At 44.1% G+C, this 18,349-nt stretch overlaps 1 protein-coding gene across 2 annotated transcripts in view; it reads left to right on the forward strand.

Annotated features, from left to right (window-relative positions):
• The first annotated feature begins 3,233 nt into the window (after positions 1 to 3,233).
• Positions 3,234 to 18,349, forward strand: part of grb2b (growth factor receptor-bound protein 2b) — a 30,592-nt gene continuing 15,476 nt past the window's right edge. The window contains exons 1-2 of one of the 2 annotated variants that reach the window (XM_042086456.1): positions 3,234 to 3,375; positions 5,318 to 5,619. In XM_042086456.1, the coding sequence (XP_041942390.1) occupies positions 5,542 to 5,619 (78 nt within the window). In that variant the 5' untranslated portion in view covers positions 3,234 to 3,375; positions 5,318 to 5,541. Of the gene's footprint in view, positions 3,376 to 5,211; positions 5,229 to 5,317; positions 5,620 to 18,349 lie in introns of those variants that run through there. The other variant, XM_042086457.1, reaches the window with a different exon arrangement.

Here is an 18,349-nt window from a genome sequence, read left to right on the forward strand (position 1 = left end):
AGATGGGGGTTGATGCTCACCTGGTATTCTGGATAACAGACTATCTGACGGAGAGACCGCAGTTCGTCAGGCTGAAGGACTGCTTCTTAGAGACTGTGATCAGCAGCACCGGAGTGCCTCAGGGGACTGTGATTTTATCGTTCCTGTTCACCCTGTACACTTCTGAGGGGCAGCCATGGCCTACTGGTTAGGGCTTCGGCTTGAAACCGAAGGGTTGCTGGTTCGATCCCCGACCAGTAGCAAAAATGTAGGCAGGGGAAGTGGTTGAGCACTGCTCTCCCATGCCCACATCCACGGCTGAAGTGCCCTTGAGCAAGGCACCTAACCCCTCACTGCTCCCCGAGCGCCGCTGTAGAAGGCAGCTTACTGCGTCGGGATTAGTGTGTGCTTCACCTCACTGTGTGTTCACTGTGTGCTGAGTGTGTTTCACTAATTCACGGATTGGGATGAATGCAGAGACTAAATTTCCCTCACGGGATCAAAAGAGTATACTATACTTAAGAAAAAAGATGCTGAGTGTCTGAACAGGCTGGTAAGGAAAGCTGGCTCTGTTGTTGGCATTGAGCTATAGTCACTTACAACAACTGCAGAGAAATGGACCATGAGTAGGATGCTGGTGATCATGGACAATGACCGCCACCCACTACACAGCATGTTCATTACTGTAAACAGAGGAGCATGTTCAGTGGCAGACTTCACTGCCATGTTCAATAGACAGGTTGAGGAGGTCCTTTGTCCCCAGGGCCATCCAACTCTTCAATACCCCACAAAAGGGGAGGGGAGAAATGGAAACTGAAGCCTGTCTCTCTCAGCCCCTACCATTATGTCACTTTGTCTGCTGTACTCCTGACTGTCTTATAGGCTATATTAGCCCTCCTACACAATCTGGACTGTGGTCATAACATCTACATCTCATAACTTATTCCCTCTATATATTCTTCTTAAAGTATATATTTTTTCTTTCTTGTTTTTATTGGATTTTATTATATTTACATTCTTGTCTTTTCATAGTCAGTTAATATTTAATAATAAGCAAGCTATTGCCAAAGATTCTTAAGCTTTATCAACCGTCTCTGCTATTGCACTGTTCAATCTCTGCACTGTTCACTTTTTTACCACCATTGCACACTACCATATCACCTTATCATGGTCATTGCATCACTAGGTCAGTCTATATCAGACCTTTGTAATCAATCACTTTGTAATCACTTCACAATTTGTTAACTCTTTACATTTCTATGAGTGATGTTTATGCATGTGAGATGTATGTGTGTTTGTTGTGTTATGGTTGTCTAAGCTAGCCTATTGGATGCCTACAATTTCCCTTGGGATGAATGTATCTATCTATCTATCTATCAACTTTTTTTCAGCCCTGTACCTTGTTTCTTTGGATTATCAGAATATTTTAATGATGTGTACTGTAAATGAAGAAATCCTCAAATCCTTCGCATTTGGCATTTAATGTTCAGAAACATTATTCTTATATTGTTTCATCATTTACCCACACAGGTTTACACAGAGTGATGAATATCTCCACATTTTTACTTCTGAGAGACTGTCTCTCTGGGATGCTCTGTTTTGTTTTTATCCCCATTCATGGTTCCAATTCACCTAATTAGTTGTGAAATGTTCATCACTAAACAACTTTTTTGAGACATGTTGCATCAAATTCAAAATGTGCTTATATTTTCCATGAAATAGTCCAATATCTCTCCTTCAACATCTGATATGTTGCCTTTGAACTATTCTCAATGGTTGACATGATTAGTAAGTCATAGCATTCTTTTTTTTTCACATTTTACAAAGTGTCCTAACTTTTTTGGATTTCGGGTTGTAGATAATCTCATAATAGTTTAGACAAATACATCTTTCATATGTCAATCTGGGGGTGGACCAGCAGTAGCACCAATGCCTGAGAAATACTGGGTTAGAGCCTGGGAACGTATTGCTTTGAATAAAAACTTTTCTCACTTAAAAAAAGTCTCACTTATTTTCATTTTAATACATAATGGTTCATGTGACAACCAACCCTGAAGACAATGTATCAAGCTTCTTTGTGAGCTTTTTTTTTGTTGAAGGCAATGCCAACCATCGCATGTTGGGTAGCTACATATCTATAGAGCTCCCTTTATACTTTTAATGGTAAAATTGTTTTTAGTTGACTATAAACCCACGATGTACAAACAGGAGAGGAGAAACAATGAAGTAAGCTACTTGATCTGTCCATTTTCACGTGGAAAAAAAGTAATTTCCTCTCAATTTAAAGCCTGCCTACGCCTGGAAAAGTCATTGTAGGTGAACATTTATGTGCCAATGGTTTTAACAGTTAGCTATCCTTTAGCAAGATCTGATTACTGGCAACCAACCCATATGTCAACCCCCTTTAAGAGCTTTAATGAGCATTATAAACTTCTTTGTAAGCTATCTTATCAAGTCTGTGTAGCTAATATGCGCTTTGGCCTCAGTTTATAGACCTAAACATTTAAAACTCCCCAGGTTCATGGCTGTTTTATTCCAGATGATGTCGCCCTTTCCTATCTTACAAATGAAAAGGCCCGTTCGAACATACATTTCCCTTATGCTGAATATAAAGAAGTTGGAAATTGCTTGGGTTTCACATTTGTGTAGCAGTAAGTGCCAGCTATAGCCTTACGGTCGACAAAAAAAGTGCTGCTCGGTGTTTTGATCAGGTTGGCGTCATCATGGCCATGTAGGCCTAAGTTAGGGCGCCTAGACCATCAAGACTCATCAAAATATTTGATACAGAGCGAATCTAAAGCGCCTTTCATGGTGGTGTAGCTAAAAAGCTTTGCCAGTGACTGTAACCGTAACGGATTTTTTTTTTTTTTTTTTTTTTTTTTTTTACTTAACATCTGCAAGGAAGCGGAAATTGAAAATGCATCTGTCCGTCCGTGTATCTGCCTCACTTTGCTCTTGCTTTGACTTGTTTGTTGTGTCAAATTAAAACTCGCAACGCACTGGTTTAAATGGTTTGACAGTGTATAGTTTAGTAGTAGCCTAATCGTGGTGCATAGAAATTAGTTGTAAAAAGGCTAGAATGTAGCCCTACATGACACATTTCCGACGTGTTGATCTTATTGTCTGTATGCCATGTGCATGTTTGTAGGCTAATGTGTGTTTTACGATTTCAACTCGAGGACTTTTATTATGACGGAGACCGTAATTTACGCGACCCCACTAGCGTTAGTATTTTTGCGTAACCCACTTTATGCTATGCTAGTTTCGCAGTAGTTGCCAATTACTGGCGGAACAGTGAACACATTTATCTAGAGTGTTTTGCTCACGAAAATACATTTTATAAGTGTATTTGTTCTCATAAGATCGCGTGTAGTTATACGCTGTTTCTTAGGAGAGGTAAGTGTCAGTATGAATTCAATGTCCATAGACAGTTAAAGCATGTATTGTTATTTTTCCATTGACGTTAGCAAAGTTCAAGTTAGCTAGCTAGCCAGTCTCATAACACCACACAGCATGATTTAGAATAGTTGTCCCTGAACGAGTTAGCGTTAGAAAGAATGTTGAAAGTAGTATGCTTTCGTTAGAAATTATCAGCATAATTCAAATTAAAATTAGATATCGATAGATGGGTGTCTAGGGCTAACTTTCCTGCATATGAACATGTGGATTTTTGAGTCAACCAGTGCTTGGTGCTAAAGTAACGTCAACGTTAACGTTTGGCCTGATTTTAAAATAATTTCCCTCTTGATTATAGCGAAGATACATTCTGCAAAGAAACGCCAGTATATCCAGATCAAGCTAAAATCTACACCAGATAACCAGTCAGGCTGTAGATTTGTTGAAAGAACGCTAAGGAAATTGATTATGGAACAAAATAAGATGTCAATCAGAACAGTGTTGGCGCCGCTTCACCAATTAATGTTAAATTATTGTAACGTTACTGTGTTTTCAAAGTTATGATTATGATTAATCTGTTCGAGAATAACTTATTAACTAGATCAGACAGACCACTAACATCTGGGTCTGCTTGCATTAGGTTTCAGCATGGTTTGAAGATAGCCTATGCCACATCGTTTTGGACGTCCCGTGTTGCGTTAGCTGTCAGTGAAAAATTGTAATCGTTTTTTTTTTTACAGACATTACTTTTCGTAACGTTACTGGTTTTACTGTTAAATCAAAACTTGACGTTAGCAAACCAGTGCGATGTGCTGTTTTAGAGGAAGTGGTCATTTGGGTAGCACAGTTGGTAATGTTCCTATTTTCCAGTTTGTTGGCTAGGCTACGGTGTAGAGAAAAATCTAGACAGACTCTGTTTGCGCTTGCTAGACTGGGACTTGCAGTGTGGAGGGCGGGCTGACTGCTGTTTACCCCTCCGACAACCTCACTTCAGTCATGCGCAAAATAAATAATGAAAGTTTATTTTGACATTTGATATTTGGACACTGCTGATATGAGCAATGAATAATATACCTTGGTGACCCACCTTTGAAATAACGTTAGTTTTGAGGCAATGCCGATTGAAAAATCAAGCCGTAGCCTACAGCCGACTGTGGCTGTAACCGCAGTGGTTGTGTTGCAGGCTATTTCATTTTAGACCATACCTTCATACCAACAAGCAACATTGATGCTCTTTTAGTAACGTAGTAATATATCGTATTGTCTTGGTTATGTGTCCTTTAACTCTGGTTTGAGTGGGAGATTTCACTGCAAATAGTTATCAAACAGATTCCAGAGCATTTTGTTAGTAAGAACATTTGGCCTACCGTACTTTATTTACAAGTGTTGATAACACCAGCTGTTGCAAAAACAGTAACTAGGCTACTGGATGTGTTAATGTGTTCCCACATATCCAGTTGTGATACATCTGTGTTTTTTGTCAGATTAGCTGTCATTTGGGTGAGATGGATAGCCTATATCGAACATTCTCCTTATAACATTTTTATTCACTGCATATCCTGTCGGCGATGACGTTATCCTAGGCTGCCTTGCTTATCTTTCATAATGCTGAGCATCGAGACGTTTAGATCCTATTGGTTTTTATGTCGATTTTGAGTTCTCTTATTGGATATATTCTGTCTCAGTGTGCTGTCTGATTGGACAGTCCCTGACAAACGCAGAGGGTAGTTGGTTACATGAAACGTCAACCATACGGTTTCCTTCCTCTTTTTGAAGAGCTTTCGCTGTTAAACGCCAGTCGTGTTGCGGGGCGCGGTCCAAGAACTGTGTTAAACTAGAAGCAAGCTTCAAACGTTAGCTTCTAGACATCGATTGCGTCTTTTTTTTCTCCCTTTAAGGTACTGCGGTGAAGATTAATGATTAATTCTTTCATCATTCGTAGGTTCCCCGCTCTGACCTTTATGTGAGGATTTAGCCCAAAGGGAACGGGTCACAGACGGGAGGAGAGACTCGGAGCGACCGGCCGCAGGATCCTGATAGCGGAGCTTTTATTCGGAGTCTTTGTATCCATTCCCCGACTATAGGGAATAATCACCCAGGAACTGAGACAAACGCGGTCAACTATCTGCAAAATCAGGCTGTGCTCAACGTTGAATTCACCAAACAATGGAAGCGATTGCTAAGTACGATTTCAAAGCAACTGCTGACGACGAGCTAAGTTTCAAACGGGGGGAGGTCCTGAAGGTAAACAATGCTGTTTTGCTGCTATTTTACACGTGTTGTATGTTGAGATGGTAGGCCTAACTAAGTTGAGGCTTTCCCTTGCTCTGCCTTTCATTTGGTGCGGTATACAATCAGGAAGGGAAGCTCACGAATGTTGCATTTCTAACCATGTTATATGCTCCTAAAATAGCCTTTCACCCAAAGCATAGTGTCTACTACAGTTAGATCAATCTGCTACACTTATGGGCTCTGATAGCCTATATGCAGGGATATATTTTTGAACCATTTGTTTGCCAGAATCCAGAAATTATGTCAAATGTTGCCAAACATAATCATCCCATAAACAAAGGTGTTCATGATGAAACACATCTGATGTAGAATGACTTTTACTTATGCACACACCGGAATGGGGTGTATGTGTTTATTAGTTTCATTTTATTGTTAATACATCATATTGTAGGTTTGTTGGACTTGACAGTTAATATCATATTTCCAAGAAAAAGTTTAGCATTTGTTGTCTCCATCAAGACATTGGGGATGCTACCATGTGGGTGCAGTGCTACACCTAAATAAAATATGCTGTGTTCGATGGTGCAACTTTCCTTCCATCTGGTCCACAGCTTCTGATATTTAAACCATGAACCAGTTGTTGGATGCTGGATTACAGTGGAGCTGGTTTTGCCATTAATCCTGAGTAACATAACTTGATGGTCTGTGTACAGATGTAAGAGAATGCCTTGCCTTCCCCTCACTGTCTGTAGTACCTGCATATACCCTTACAGCATTTTATATTATAAATACCTTTGGACCTTCAGACTCTTAACTTGAGTGTCACTCCCTTTTTCATGAGAAGAACAAGGGAAAAGAGTTCATAGTCTCATTTTTTGACCAGATGAGACCACAGAAACCAGGAAGGCAGAATTTTCCCTCCTGCTCTACAGCATTTAGGTTCAATCATCTTAGTTGTGATAATCTCCTCAGATGAACATGGGATCATGCTGTCATACCAAGATTACAAGTTCAGATCAATTAAAGAAAGCACACCATTTATTGTTGGATGCTTGAATATAATTTGACAGCACAGATAGTTCACACATCATCACTGTTTTGTTGAAAATGTTTTCTTTGTTGCTATTCAGCTCTTTTAAAAATTACTTACATGATAGCTTTTTAGTTTATTACAGGTCGGTCTGAATTTGAAATGCATATCGTAAGAGATAGTTGGATATTTTTTTGTGTGTGTGTGTAAATGTTATTTTTGTAGAGTCATTTGAAATGCTAAAGATGGGTATGTTATTTATATTTTACACCAAGAAGGGGCCCACAGAAGAAGTGACCTCTGCCACAGTTATTCTGCCCTGTCTCACTGTTTTTGTCAAAACAGGGCAATGCGATTTTTGACAAGTGCACTATGTCATGCAGGTTCAGTGGTATTACAGGACTGAACAAGCCTTGTCACTTTGAGGAGCAATACATTAGTGTAATCTGTCTTTACTCTTTTCTTGATGGTTTAAAATTGCAGGGATTATGTAACATACCACTTCAAACCAGCAGGTTTACAAAAGTCATGACTGCCCCCTTATCATATTAATCCTGAGTCTCTCAAGCACTTTGGTGCCATTTGTCGTGTTTTTCATGCTACACAAGAAATTAAATTAGCTAATTAAAAGTCAAGAAAAATGAAAGCACACTCATTGAGAGGTTTCAGGTGGAATATTGCGTTACTGCAAAAGACAGATGAGGTTTTCTAAAGTGTTTGTTGTACAGAAATGTCATGATACACCTCAGTTGCTGTTGCACCTCAGTACCTTTGGGATGAGAACAACAACTGGGACCCTTTGATACTGTTGCATGGACCCCAGAACACTAAGGCCTCTGCCTCAGCAAACCTCTGCTGTTGCATGCTAACCGCACACAGAGGAAGTAAGTGTTGACAGAGAAGCATCTCAGACAGCTGCCGTCTCTGCTTTACATCTATTTTTCTTTGCTTTATTCTTTTTTTTTTCTTTTTCTTAAGAAGACTCCCTGAAGGCTTAAGCCGGGTGACGTTGTCGCTCCCCCTTATTTTTCCAAGAACTAATGTCACAGTGCTGCAGGTTGGCTTCATAGGCCACCTCGCCCTCAAGAAGTGCTTGAAGCCCACCTCATTTTAATCGAGCTGTTAAGGCCGATTGGTATGAAGGCAGAGGGCAGAAGCTTGCGCATCTGTTGCAAAGCATAAGATGGCCAGTCGTATAAGGCTATTAGATTGATAAAGAAAAGGTCAAATATGGCACAGAATAAAGTTGAAGTCTACCCAGCTGTATGCTCTTACCGTCGCTGTCACTCAATCTCCTCTCACCTGTCAGCTTTCCTGCCGTGTCACCTGACTCCTGCGGCAACCGGCCCATGCATATTTAAGCAGATGTGTTTGGATGGCACGTTTGTTTGTTTTGGTCTTGTGCAGCGGGACGAAGAACTCGCGTGCTGCCACCGAGTCCTGCTGACGGCAGCGGCATGTGTAAACTGTAGCATATGCTGTCACTGTTGGGAAGCTCCTCAATGTCACTAATATGAGGAGTCAATGTGAGGCCGTGTTTTAAACGTGGTAGGCTACTTGTGCTCCACACATGACCTCTCAGTTTGCTCTACTATTGAGTTCTTGGGGCCACTGTTGTAGGTTTTGGTTTTTGAAGAAACACATTGTTTGAGGATGTATGGGTTCTCCTTGTTTGATTGGCTGATTATTTACATTGCCTTGCCTGCACTAAGCATAAAGAAGAGAATCCAAGAAGGATTTTCTCCTCAACTGTGAGTTTAAGAATAACAGAGGCAAGAAATATACCTTTTTTGGTGAGCTAAGAAGCCACAGGCTCCATAGTCCTTGGTCTGTCTGCAATGTTGAGAAGAAAAGCGAAAGGAAAAACATGCATCTTAGCAAATGAGTGAACTAATTGCAGTCTTCAGTTACAGGGATATGAACAGCTGGAGTCGATGAGAATTAACAGGAAGTTTTGAGAGGATCTGACTCTTATCTGGTATGCTTAACAACCCAGCACCCTTGCACAGGCTTCTTGTGGTTATAAAGTGCTGCGATGGCGTAATTGCCTGTACAAAGTCATCCTTCCTTCAGGCACTTTCATAAACTGGTGGAGTGCACTGCACGTAACATAAAAAAATCAACCTACCCACTGTGGTTTTATTTTGTAGGCTGTACTCAAAAACTCAAAATATCATGCTCAGTGGTAAGAGTTTGACCATGAAAACATAGAACCATAAGTTGGTCTTGTGTGAACATGTCTAATATCTGCTTGTACAGGGACTCTGCTCTTACGACCCCTAGGGTCGTTCACACCCAGAACGATAACTATAACGGTAACAGTAAAAAAGTATCACTTGCAACGTCCACACATAAACTGTAACGATAAAGGCATGAAGAATAATATTGTTGGGAATCACTTTCAGAGACCGATGAATAGCTGACAGCTAATCTGAGTCCATCAAATTATAGACCTCACAATCATCAACACGAGGAGAGACTTTCCTTATTGTGGGTCAATGAGGACGCTATGTTAGTTATCTTTATAGTTGTCGTTCCTAGTGTGAACGGCTCTTTACCCCTAAGCTTAAATATCAGACAGCCTGGCTGCTTGCTGAGTCACATCCATCTCCCTGCTCTTTCATGTACAAGAGACTGAGGGAGAGAGACATAGCAGCTCTTGAACTTCTGCCTTAAGAAGCATCCCAAGAAGATGCCTTGCCTTCAATATAGATCTTTGGCCTTTAACATTTTCAGCATCACCCCTTCCCCTCCTTACAAACAGGCCCTTTGTGTGCGGCACTTAAGCCAGGTCCAGATTCATGGAAGTGCCCTTGGGCAGGTCGCCTGGCTTTCGCAGAGAGGAGTGGAGAGTCGCGCCTGACTGGAGCCCGTGCCCTGTCAGCAGCCCACTAGAGGGGTGGTAGTGGTGGGGGGGCGTGGCAGGGAGACATGCTTGCGTAAGCTCCGTGCTCGTGTCAAGACAGGACCAGGCTGCGGTAGCGTTGTATCTACCAATGCGCGTAGCCTCACCATCAGGAATTTCCCCCAGAGTTCAGAGGAACTGTGAGCAAACCCTGACTCTAGGAACGATGACCGTTCCTTCCTTGAGTTACTGTGAGTAAATTACAGCTGAGGACCAAATGACTTTACTCTCTTCTGGTGTTTGTCATCGTCTCCCAGAGATCAGTCTGTTTGAGTCTGTTCACTTCTGGAAGTGCTGTGTGATAGGGCAGGATTGAACAGGTATTTCACTCTCTCTCACTTTATCCTATCACTAACAGTATTACATCACTCTCTGTCATTGGTATTGATGTTATTTTTGGTCATTGGTCACAGAATCAGGTGTTTGTTGCAGCATGGATCATAGACTCGAGACAGTAGCCTCAGCATACTTGCACTCTCATACTTTGTTCTATTTAGAGTTTAGGTTTTCCTGACTTTTATCACCCGTGTCACATGATGAGCTTATTGTTTGTTCGTGGCATAATTGAAAACGGAAAGAAAAGGCTCGAACCAGTACACACGTCACACACAAAGCAAACCGATTTGGCCATTCTTTTTTATAAACATGCCCTTCAGTTAACCCTTAATGATCCGTCTTTCTGAGTAAGGACTGGGTGGGGGGGGTGGGGGGAGAGGGGCCACATACAGTATGCTTTTTCTCCGCACTCTACCTAGAAGACTTAGAATGCTGACTGATTTCACAGAATTAATGCAATTTACCCCCTCCTAACTGATTTCTTCCCCAGGGAAGATTACCAGCAGCTTATGTGTGTTTGATTGCCGCATTTGAGGAGCACGGCCAGAGGATTAGGAAGCCAGTTCTTCTCAGAATGGATGGCGGGCACTAACGGCCAATCTGATTTAGCCTTCACAATCCAATACGTGTCCAAATGGGGATCTGCCGACAGATCCTCGGAGAAGATCATCAGTCCTCTAATACAATCACGGTGCCACGTCAGCAAGGGGAACGAGGGTTGAGGGAAGCAGAGGGAGATTGAAAAAATGGTGTCTCACGGCTCAGAATTGTACTTGGTCGAGAGGATTTTTTTTCTCCCTTTGAACTTTTAATGGCAGGCCGCATACTCCTAATGGGGCCGGATTCTCTTAACGGAATCATCCTAAATATTTTACCGAATGAACGGGAGTTATGGAGAGGTGCAAGAGTAAATCAGGTGGTGACGTCAGTCACCCACCCCCCCCCTCTCCCCCTCACACACAGGCATAGGCAGACACTAATTCTGATACGTGACTGGTTGTTTCTTGTCTGATTCAACTTGAAGTCTCTGGTGGGGCAAAAGGTCAAAGAGAAAAGCAGAGATGATGGGGCTGATGATGTCTGGCAGATGCGGGTGTCGGATCTGTGGTCTTGTGGCACTGCTAGTCTCTGACGAGTCACTCAGGGGCGAGCGAGCGAGCGCCAGCTCGGCCGGCATGCTGGCTGACATTTCAAATTACACCCGTTTGGCTTAACACGTTTGTCTGTAGGCCAGACGGACAATTTATGCTAGCTTTGCTGAACTTCACTCTGGCCATCCTCTTAAAAGCTTTTTTGCGTTTGTTTGCATTTATGGATGCTTGTTTTAGTCCTTGGTCCCTTTTACATTTTGCTAATTTTTCTTGAATTAATGTGACATTGTTTTCCGAGTATTTAGATGTTTCTGTCAGATATCACCCACACCAGAGATATTTGAACACACCCTCCCTGTAGCTATTTGCTAGGAACTTTGTCTGTTAAAACCCCAGTGCGAGAGCTGTGGTCCTAACTAAAGGTCCTATCGTTTATTTTGTTTAAACCAATAACACATGGCAGTTACAGTTGTGCTGTTGTCATAACTTTTATTTTATGAGATTAGATCAAGCTGATAGAGCCCATGCCAAAATCTGAAACTTATCAGTAATGTCTGATATTCTTCCTTCCTTTTTTTGGCACGTTAGCATCTTTGAACCACACCCGCTGAGTCCATCGGAGAGGGCTCTATGTAAGCGATGTGGTGTGTGGTGATGAGGGGTGTCACTGCAGGCCACCCTCTTTTGTTTCATAATACTGGCTCATAGGCCTAAGCCTTTTGTTGACTCTTGTACTCGTGTCAGTGGATTTTATATCCAAGAATAGAAAGGGCTTTTATAATCCCGTCAGCCAAATGGACGCGTTGCATTAAAGATCTTTATGAAGAGCCTCTTAAAACATCATCGCTATGATGGGGTGGGCCTCAAGTCTGACTAAAGCCTCATCTGCTGTCATGACATAAACATGCCGCTTGCTTGTGCGGGTCTCAATCCGTATGCAGCATGCTTTTGGACTATTGTAACAGGAGATGATAGTTTGGGGGAAGTTTTTTTTTTTATCTTCGCTCTTAATGGGTTCTGAAATAGAGGGGGGGTTGAGTGTAAGTGGGTGTTTGTGTCTATTTGTCTGTCTGTCTGTGTGTGTGTGTAGTCCTACTTTGATCTTGACCACAGAGAGTTGTAATTTGTCCTGGTCTGGTTCTCTCTCTCTCTCTCGTTCTCTCTGTTTGTGTGTGTGTGTGTGTGTGTGTTTGTGTGTGTGTGTGTGTGTAAACAAAATTGTCCACTCCAGGTGCAATGTGTTCCTGAGTTAAAAAGTTAACTTTAGAGGCTGCCCCAACCATAATGGTGTTGCTGGTGAAGTGGTGTGATGGTTGCGTTTCCTCCAAGGTTTTACATTTGTATTGCACGTCTCTACAAGTTCCACTACAAATCTCAAATTATGAAGTTTCCTTTTTATACAGCACTGTTTATTTACAACCTTGTTTGATGCTTCAGTGGTCTAATGGAAGTCTGAAATCTGCTGCCAAGTTTAGTTATCACTTGTGGAAACTGCAGAGTGGAAACTCCAGGGTGAAAGGCCCAGTGGGAAGTGCACGCATCTCGTGATTTCACATCAAAGCGCGGAGGAAACGCAGAAGGGCCACGCAAGGATGCCCACGAAAGGATGCCCACGCTAACAGACACGCCTGCCTGGGCTCAGCTCTCTCTTTCTCCCCGTCTAGCCTAGCACCCAGCCTCCCGTGCGTTCCACCCTCAACCCCACAGTGGTGTCACCGCAGAAACCCACACACCCACTCTGGGGTGAAAAATGGGAAGACCGACTTCCATCCTGTCTGTTTGTCCCCATCTTTCTCTCAGTGCCAGCTCTGACCTCAGGAGACCTCAGCAGCCCTCAGGCCTCATGCTGAGTCGGCGCTCCGGCTCTATAATTCACAAGCCGCAGCCAGGCAGATCATACTCGATGGAAACGGAGTGGGGAGCGGGGGCTCCTCAGTGTAACACGCAAGACCCAAGACAGCCTAGCTGTCCTCTGCGATCACACTCCATTTCTGAGGAGGATATCCCAGCATGTTTTGCCCAACTGGAAATCTTGGTTGCTATGCTGACCACCAGTTGAATAGATGGGAGAAGAATGGCTTACAGGGCGCAGTCAGTGCGTTTGCAGAATGTGTCGAGTTTTGTCGACAGTGAGGCTGTGATTTGTGTGAGATTTTTGTAAAACCTAGTCAGCAGAACAGTAGAATCACAGCTCACTGATTTCACACGTCACACACATACGTGCATACGCACAGTAGTTTGTGCAGAAGAGCAGAGCCACGTGTTGTGCGCCTTTCACAGGTTTCATGCTCAAACACACTCATATACAGAGGCGGTCTGCGTTTGCTGGCACGTCAAACTCTTTTTGAACTGTTCTTGTGCAGACAGAGAGTGATTTTACACACACACACACACACACACTCCATGTTCCCTCTTGTTGCCCTTCCTAGTACTATGTTTGATTGGCTGTTTGCATCAGGCGTTCAGCACTTTAACCCTTGACTGGACTCTGTCAGCTCCCTGCATTGGCCCAGTGTGCTGTGCGCTATTCTGCATGCGTGTATGTAGCGGCAGCACTGCTCACAGCTGGCAGGCAGGCGGACGTGTACAGACCATCTAAAACACAGTCGAGGCCGGGCGGGCGGGCACGTCTGCTGGGGCTTGCTCTGAGCTCAACCCCCTGGAGGCTGAACATTATTTCATAATGCTGTTACGTAATCTGTCGAGCGTTCCCTCACAAGCACCCCGGCGAGAGTGGAGCAGAAGTCGAGTCGGCCTGGCTGTTTTGGGAAAAGAGAAACTACACAGGGGTAGTGGAGTGCGCTTCTCCTCTTCCTCCTTTTTGTGCTCTCCTGCACCATTCTGTTCTCACTTCCTGTTCTTTGCCTCTTCCACCAACCCCCCCCGTAACTTCCTGTCCCCCACGTCCCAGAAGGCATCCACTGGTGAAACAGAGTAGCAGAGACAACGTAGCCTAGCCTAGCGAAGCATAGGGGAACAGAGAAGGGAACTCACTGCATAGCATAGCATAGCATAGGCTAGCACAGAAAACTGTACAAAAGAAAACCGCACAATGCAGAAGCACAGCAAAGTACAGTCATGAGTGTAGTACTATGTTGCATGTAGAAGAACACAGTAGATCATGTTCTCTTACCCTCTGAGAAACAAAAGTGATATTACAGCATAGCAGTCTGAGCAGTGTATTAAAGCTGAAAGCAAGACTGCAGCGCAGGTAAATCAACTCAGCAGCAGAACCGACCACAAAAAAAAAGCACAGGACCGAGTCATACCCTTATTGTGTAGGTTATGATGTACACATTTGCCAATGTGGTTTTGCCTTTTTTTAAATGGATAGATGCATGAACATGTGGATACTTTGGCTAAAGGTTCCTGGAAAAGGGATTATTCACAATTGTTATACAGAAAGCTGGCTTTGGTCTCTGTTGCCCTCCAATGGCTTGATTGTGCTCCTTGGCACTAATGAGCATCTCTTCCCCACTACGGAGCCATTGATTAGTTCTCCGGAGAGTTCGATCCTTCCAAGGTCTCCATCTCCCCGCCTTTCAGTCGTAAGCTTTTCACTTAAACCCCGGCTTTGGAGGCCAGCCTGGATAAATTGTCCTGAGGGATGCATGAAACCCATGGAACTAGATTGTGTTAGAGAGGTTTTGTCTTTGGTCTAGTCTGGTACTTTCTGCTGTGAGTGTGTGTGTGTGTGTTCGTTTTGTTATTTGATAGTCATGATTCATTCACATGGTGGCTAATCTTACATTAGATGCAGCAGTCAGAGGTGTGTGGTGTTTTTCTCATATTGTAACAATTTAGCTTAATTTGGAAGTAATCATATTCCTCTTTACAGTCGTACTGGCTGATGTGAAGAACACTAGTGAAAGCTACGGTCGATGGAAGCTCTAGTTTAGGAAGTTCTACTTTAGAAGCTCAGATAGAAATGTGCAGAGGCCTTTGTAAATAGGTCAGAATGATCTACTTTCTAAATGTGCTCTCTGCTTGTCTCATCCACACTGTGTTGTCCCTATCTGGGGACACAGAGATGTATTAAAAAAACAACGCAAGTTCTGTTGTTTTTAACACCTTCGTTTTAAGAGTGCACAGTGCTATAAGTAGAGAAGTAGAGTGAAGCATGTTTTTGGAGAGATAAGAATCAGATTAAAACTTTTCATGGCAGAAAAAAAAACAAGAGCATATCCCTCCCCCTGCTCCAGTGACTGTATTTAGCCTCTGTCCGGTTCCTCTTAGTGATTCTTGGTGCTGCTGCACCAGTGGCTTCAGCCTAAAGTAAGTAAGTAAGTGTAGCGCTGCTGCCGCCACACCGGTCACTGATCAGCGCCATCAGCTGCCAGCCAGACGGCCTTCCAGACCGCAGTGCAAACAGCAGCTTCCTGTTCCTGGATCCATCCAAGGGAAAAGAACAGTCGTGCTGTAAATATTAGCCTGTATCACAGTAATGGAGTGAAATGGACTCCTAGTACAATGGGGTGATGGTCTAATAAGTACAGCTCTGTGTGTGTGTGTGTGTGTGTGTGTGTGTGTGTGTGTGTCAGTTGTCAGCTGCACATAGTAGCTTCTAACTGTGACAGCCAGAGCAGCCTGACCGGGCTTCTGACTGGATCACTCCGACACATGCACATTCACACTCACTGACTGGGGTTGATGACAAAGGAGCATGACCGTGTTCAGTCACTGGTCTTTTGTATGGAAGAGAGCATCTTTGCTTCTCTGCTGTCTCTCTGCTCAGTCAAGCAGGCAGTGCAATCTGCCCCAAGGCCCCCTTGTTGGCGTGTGTGATGGACACAAGCAGGTCACCGCTGTCTCTTCTCTTCTGTGGAAGGCGTTGTGAGTGTGAGTGCACTGTGTGTGTGTGTCTGTGTGTGTGTGTGTGTGTGTATGCGGCCGGGCTCAGCACTGGCCAGCACAGCCTGTCTCTTATCACACACACTCACACACACACACACACACACACACACACACTCTCACACACACACACACACACACACACACACACACAGGCTTAGTGCTCTCTCCTTAGGGTGATTTCTGCCTTCTCATCTTGCTTTTCTTGTGCCTAGTGACAGAATAGGGCTTCTTCACTCTTTCCAGTATCACATCCTCCATTTTTGTCTTTCTTTCTCCTCCCCCCCCTACTCCTCTTTTAGTAGGCCTGACTCTCTAATCTTGTGTGTGACGTGTTCCCTCGCCGCTGTAATTGAGTGACTGGTTGGACTGATGAGATCATTCACCTCCCTCCAGCTAAGCTGCGGGTGAGCTGCCGGGATCTCATCATCCTCATCCTCCTCTTCATCGTGGCGTTATCACAGAGCTGGCAGGAGTGTCTGCTGCTGCTGCTGCTGCTGCTGGAAGGCACCGTGTGTGCACTGCTCTGCTCTGCACAGTGTGCACGCCTGACCGCCCGGCACACTCGCTCGCTGTCACGTGGAGAGCTCGAGAGTTGGGGAAAAGGACACAGAGAGGGTGTGTGTCGTGTGGTGTGTGGGGGGGTGCAAGACGAGAATGCAGCGCAGTTGGATCTGACTGATGCGCTGAACTGGTGCGTGTTCCACCAGCTAAGCTTAGTAAAGCACAGCTTGACAGGGGAGGCCCAAGACTCTGACTGCAGACACCGCTTCTGAGTACCCACCTACATGGCATCTCTACATGGCATCTCTGGCATCTCTCTCACACACACAGCCTCCTACTCAAGGCACTACAGTCCTAGGTTGTGTGTAGGTGTGCGTGTTTCTGTGTCTGTGGTTTAACTGGGAGTTCATGCGAACTCGGATGATTAAACTATGTCGTGAACAGACTCATAACGGCTCACACGTTCCACAGAAGTCCGGATTCGAGGTAGTCCTGCCTCCCCTGACTCATGGTTACAACACACAGCCACAGCATCGCACACTCCATTGCAACAATGTTGCTACTTCGAAACTCAGCAGCCAAACCATGTCATCACTTTGTCCTTGACACGGCTAAGAAGCAGTGGAGTAGTCTAGTTAGCTGTAGTGGGTATACTGTGATGTAGTCTAGTTAGCTGTCGTGGGTAAACTGTGTGTGATCAACCCCAAATGTTAATACATATCCTTGCCTATTTAAGTGGGTATACTGAGATGATGCTTTTTAAGTGGGTATACTGCGTAGTCTTGCTTATCATGTAGACTACACCACTGCTAAGAAGGCTGTCTGAACAGTAGAATGACAAACGAGGATTCTTGGTGTAGGTTGAGGGAAGCGTTTTCCATACGTCTGCAAGTCCCTCCTCAGTTCAGACACAAACCCCTCTATTGTCCCTGCAGACACCCTCTTCATATGCCGCCATCATAGAGAGAGAAGTGCAGGACAAGTCATGATATACAGCACACCATTTCAAAGCCTGACAGGAATCCAAGCAGTAGAGCAAAGACCGCGCCATTTCTGTTGTCCTCTGACCAATTAAAGGACAATTCCGGCGCAAAATGAACCTAAGAGTTAATAACACATGTGTACCAAGTTCGTCCGTTCTCTGGGATATGTTTCCATGCTAATCAAACGTGACCAGGTTTACCACAAACCGCTAATCGTTTAACGCTGGTCTTCGGGGCACACGCAAAGTAAAAAGAAATCGCTATTTCTATACCACTAACAAGGCTCAAAATAGCACCACACTTCCACGGTAACATAATGAGGGGCCCTACATATAAACCGAAGCATTTAGAACTTTGTAAGTGTACAGACAGTTTATTAAATGATAGTTTAGAAACGGTACCGTTCACGTATACAAGCGTCATTTACACATGTGTTATTAACCCCTAGGTTCATTTTGCGCCGGAATTGTCCTTTAACCAATCACCAATAGAGCATTGTGGTCTAAATCTTATTCTGATGAAGCGTTTACAAAGAAAGCAGAACTTGAACTTGTCAGTATCATCTAGTCATGCTTATCTTGCAGCATTGTGTGTTTAAGTCATGTGATGCCGTTAATGGTGTTTTCTTTTTTTCTTTTTTTTTTTTCCTGGCGCCCCATTTATCTCTATCTCTGCCCCCCCCCCCCCCAGTTAAGTCAGTTCTGTGTCCAAAAGTGGTTCTGGTGCTCACTCTCACCCCTCTCCCCTGGGCTCAGTTCTGGCGTGGGGGTCAGAGGGGAGGCCCCTTCCCCCCCCCCGTGTACTGGGCCTCAGCTGCTCGTTTTTCGGGTTGGCAGAGACGGAGGTGAGGGTGAGAGAGGGAGAGGATGCAGAGCGGGCAGATGGGGCCATTTCAGGAGAAGGGTCCTACCCCTCCTCCCCTCCTGTTAGAGTGTGTGTGTGTGTGTGTGTGTGTGTGTGTGTGTGTGTGTGTGTGTGTGTGTGTGTGTGTGTGTGTGTGTGTGTGTGTGTGTGTGTGTGTGTGTGTGTGTGTGTGTGTGTG

The sequence above is a fragment of the Alosa sapidissima genome, chromosome 3 (genome assembly GCF_018492685.1).
Source record: "Alosa sapidissima isolate fAloSap1 chromosome 3, fAloSap1.pri, whole genome shotgun sequence".
In the NCBI taxonomy this organism is placed as follows: domain Eukaryota; kingdom Metazoa; phylum Chordata; class Actinopteri; order Clupeiformes; family Clupeidae; genus Alosa; species Alosa sapidissima.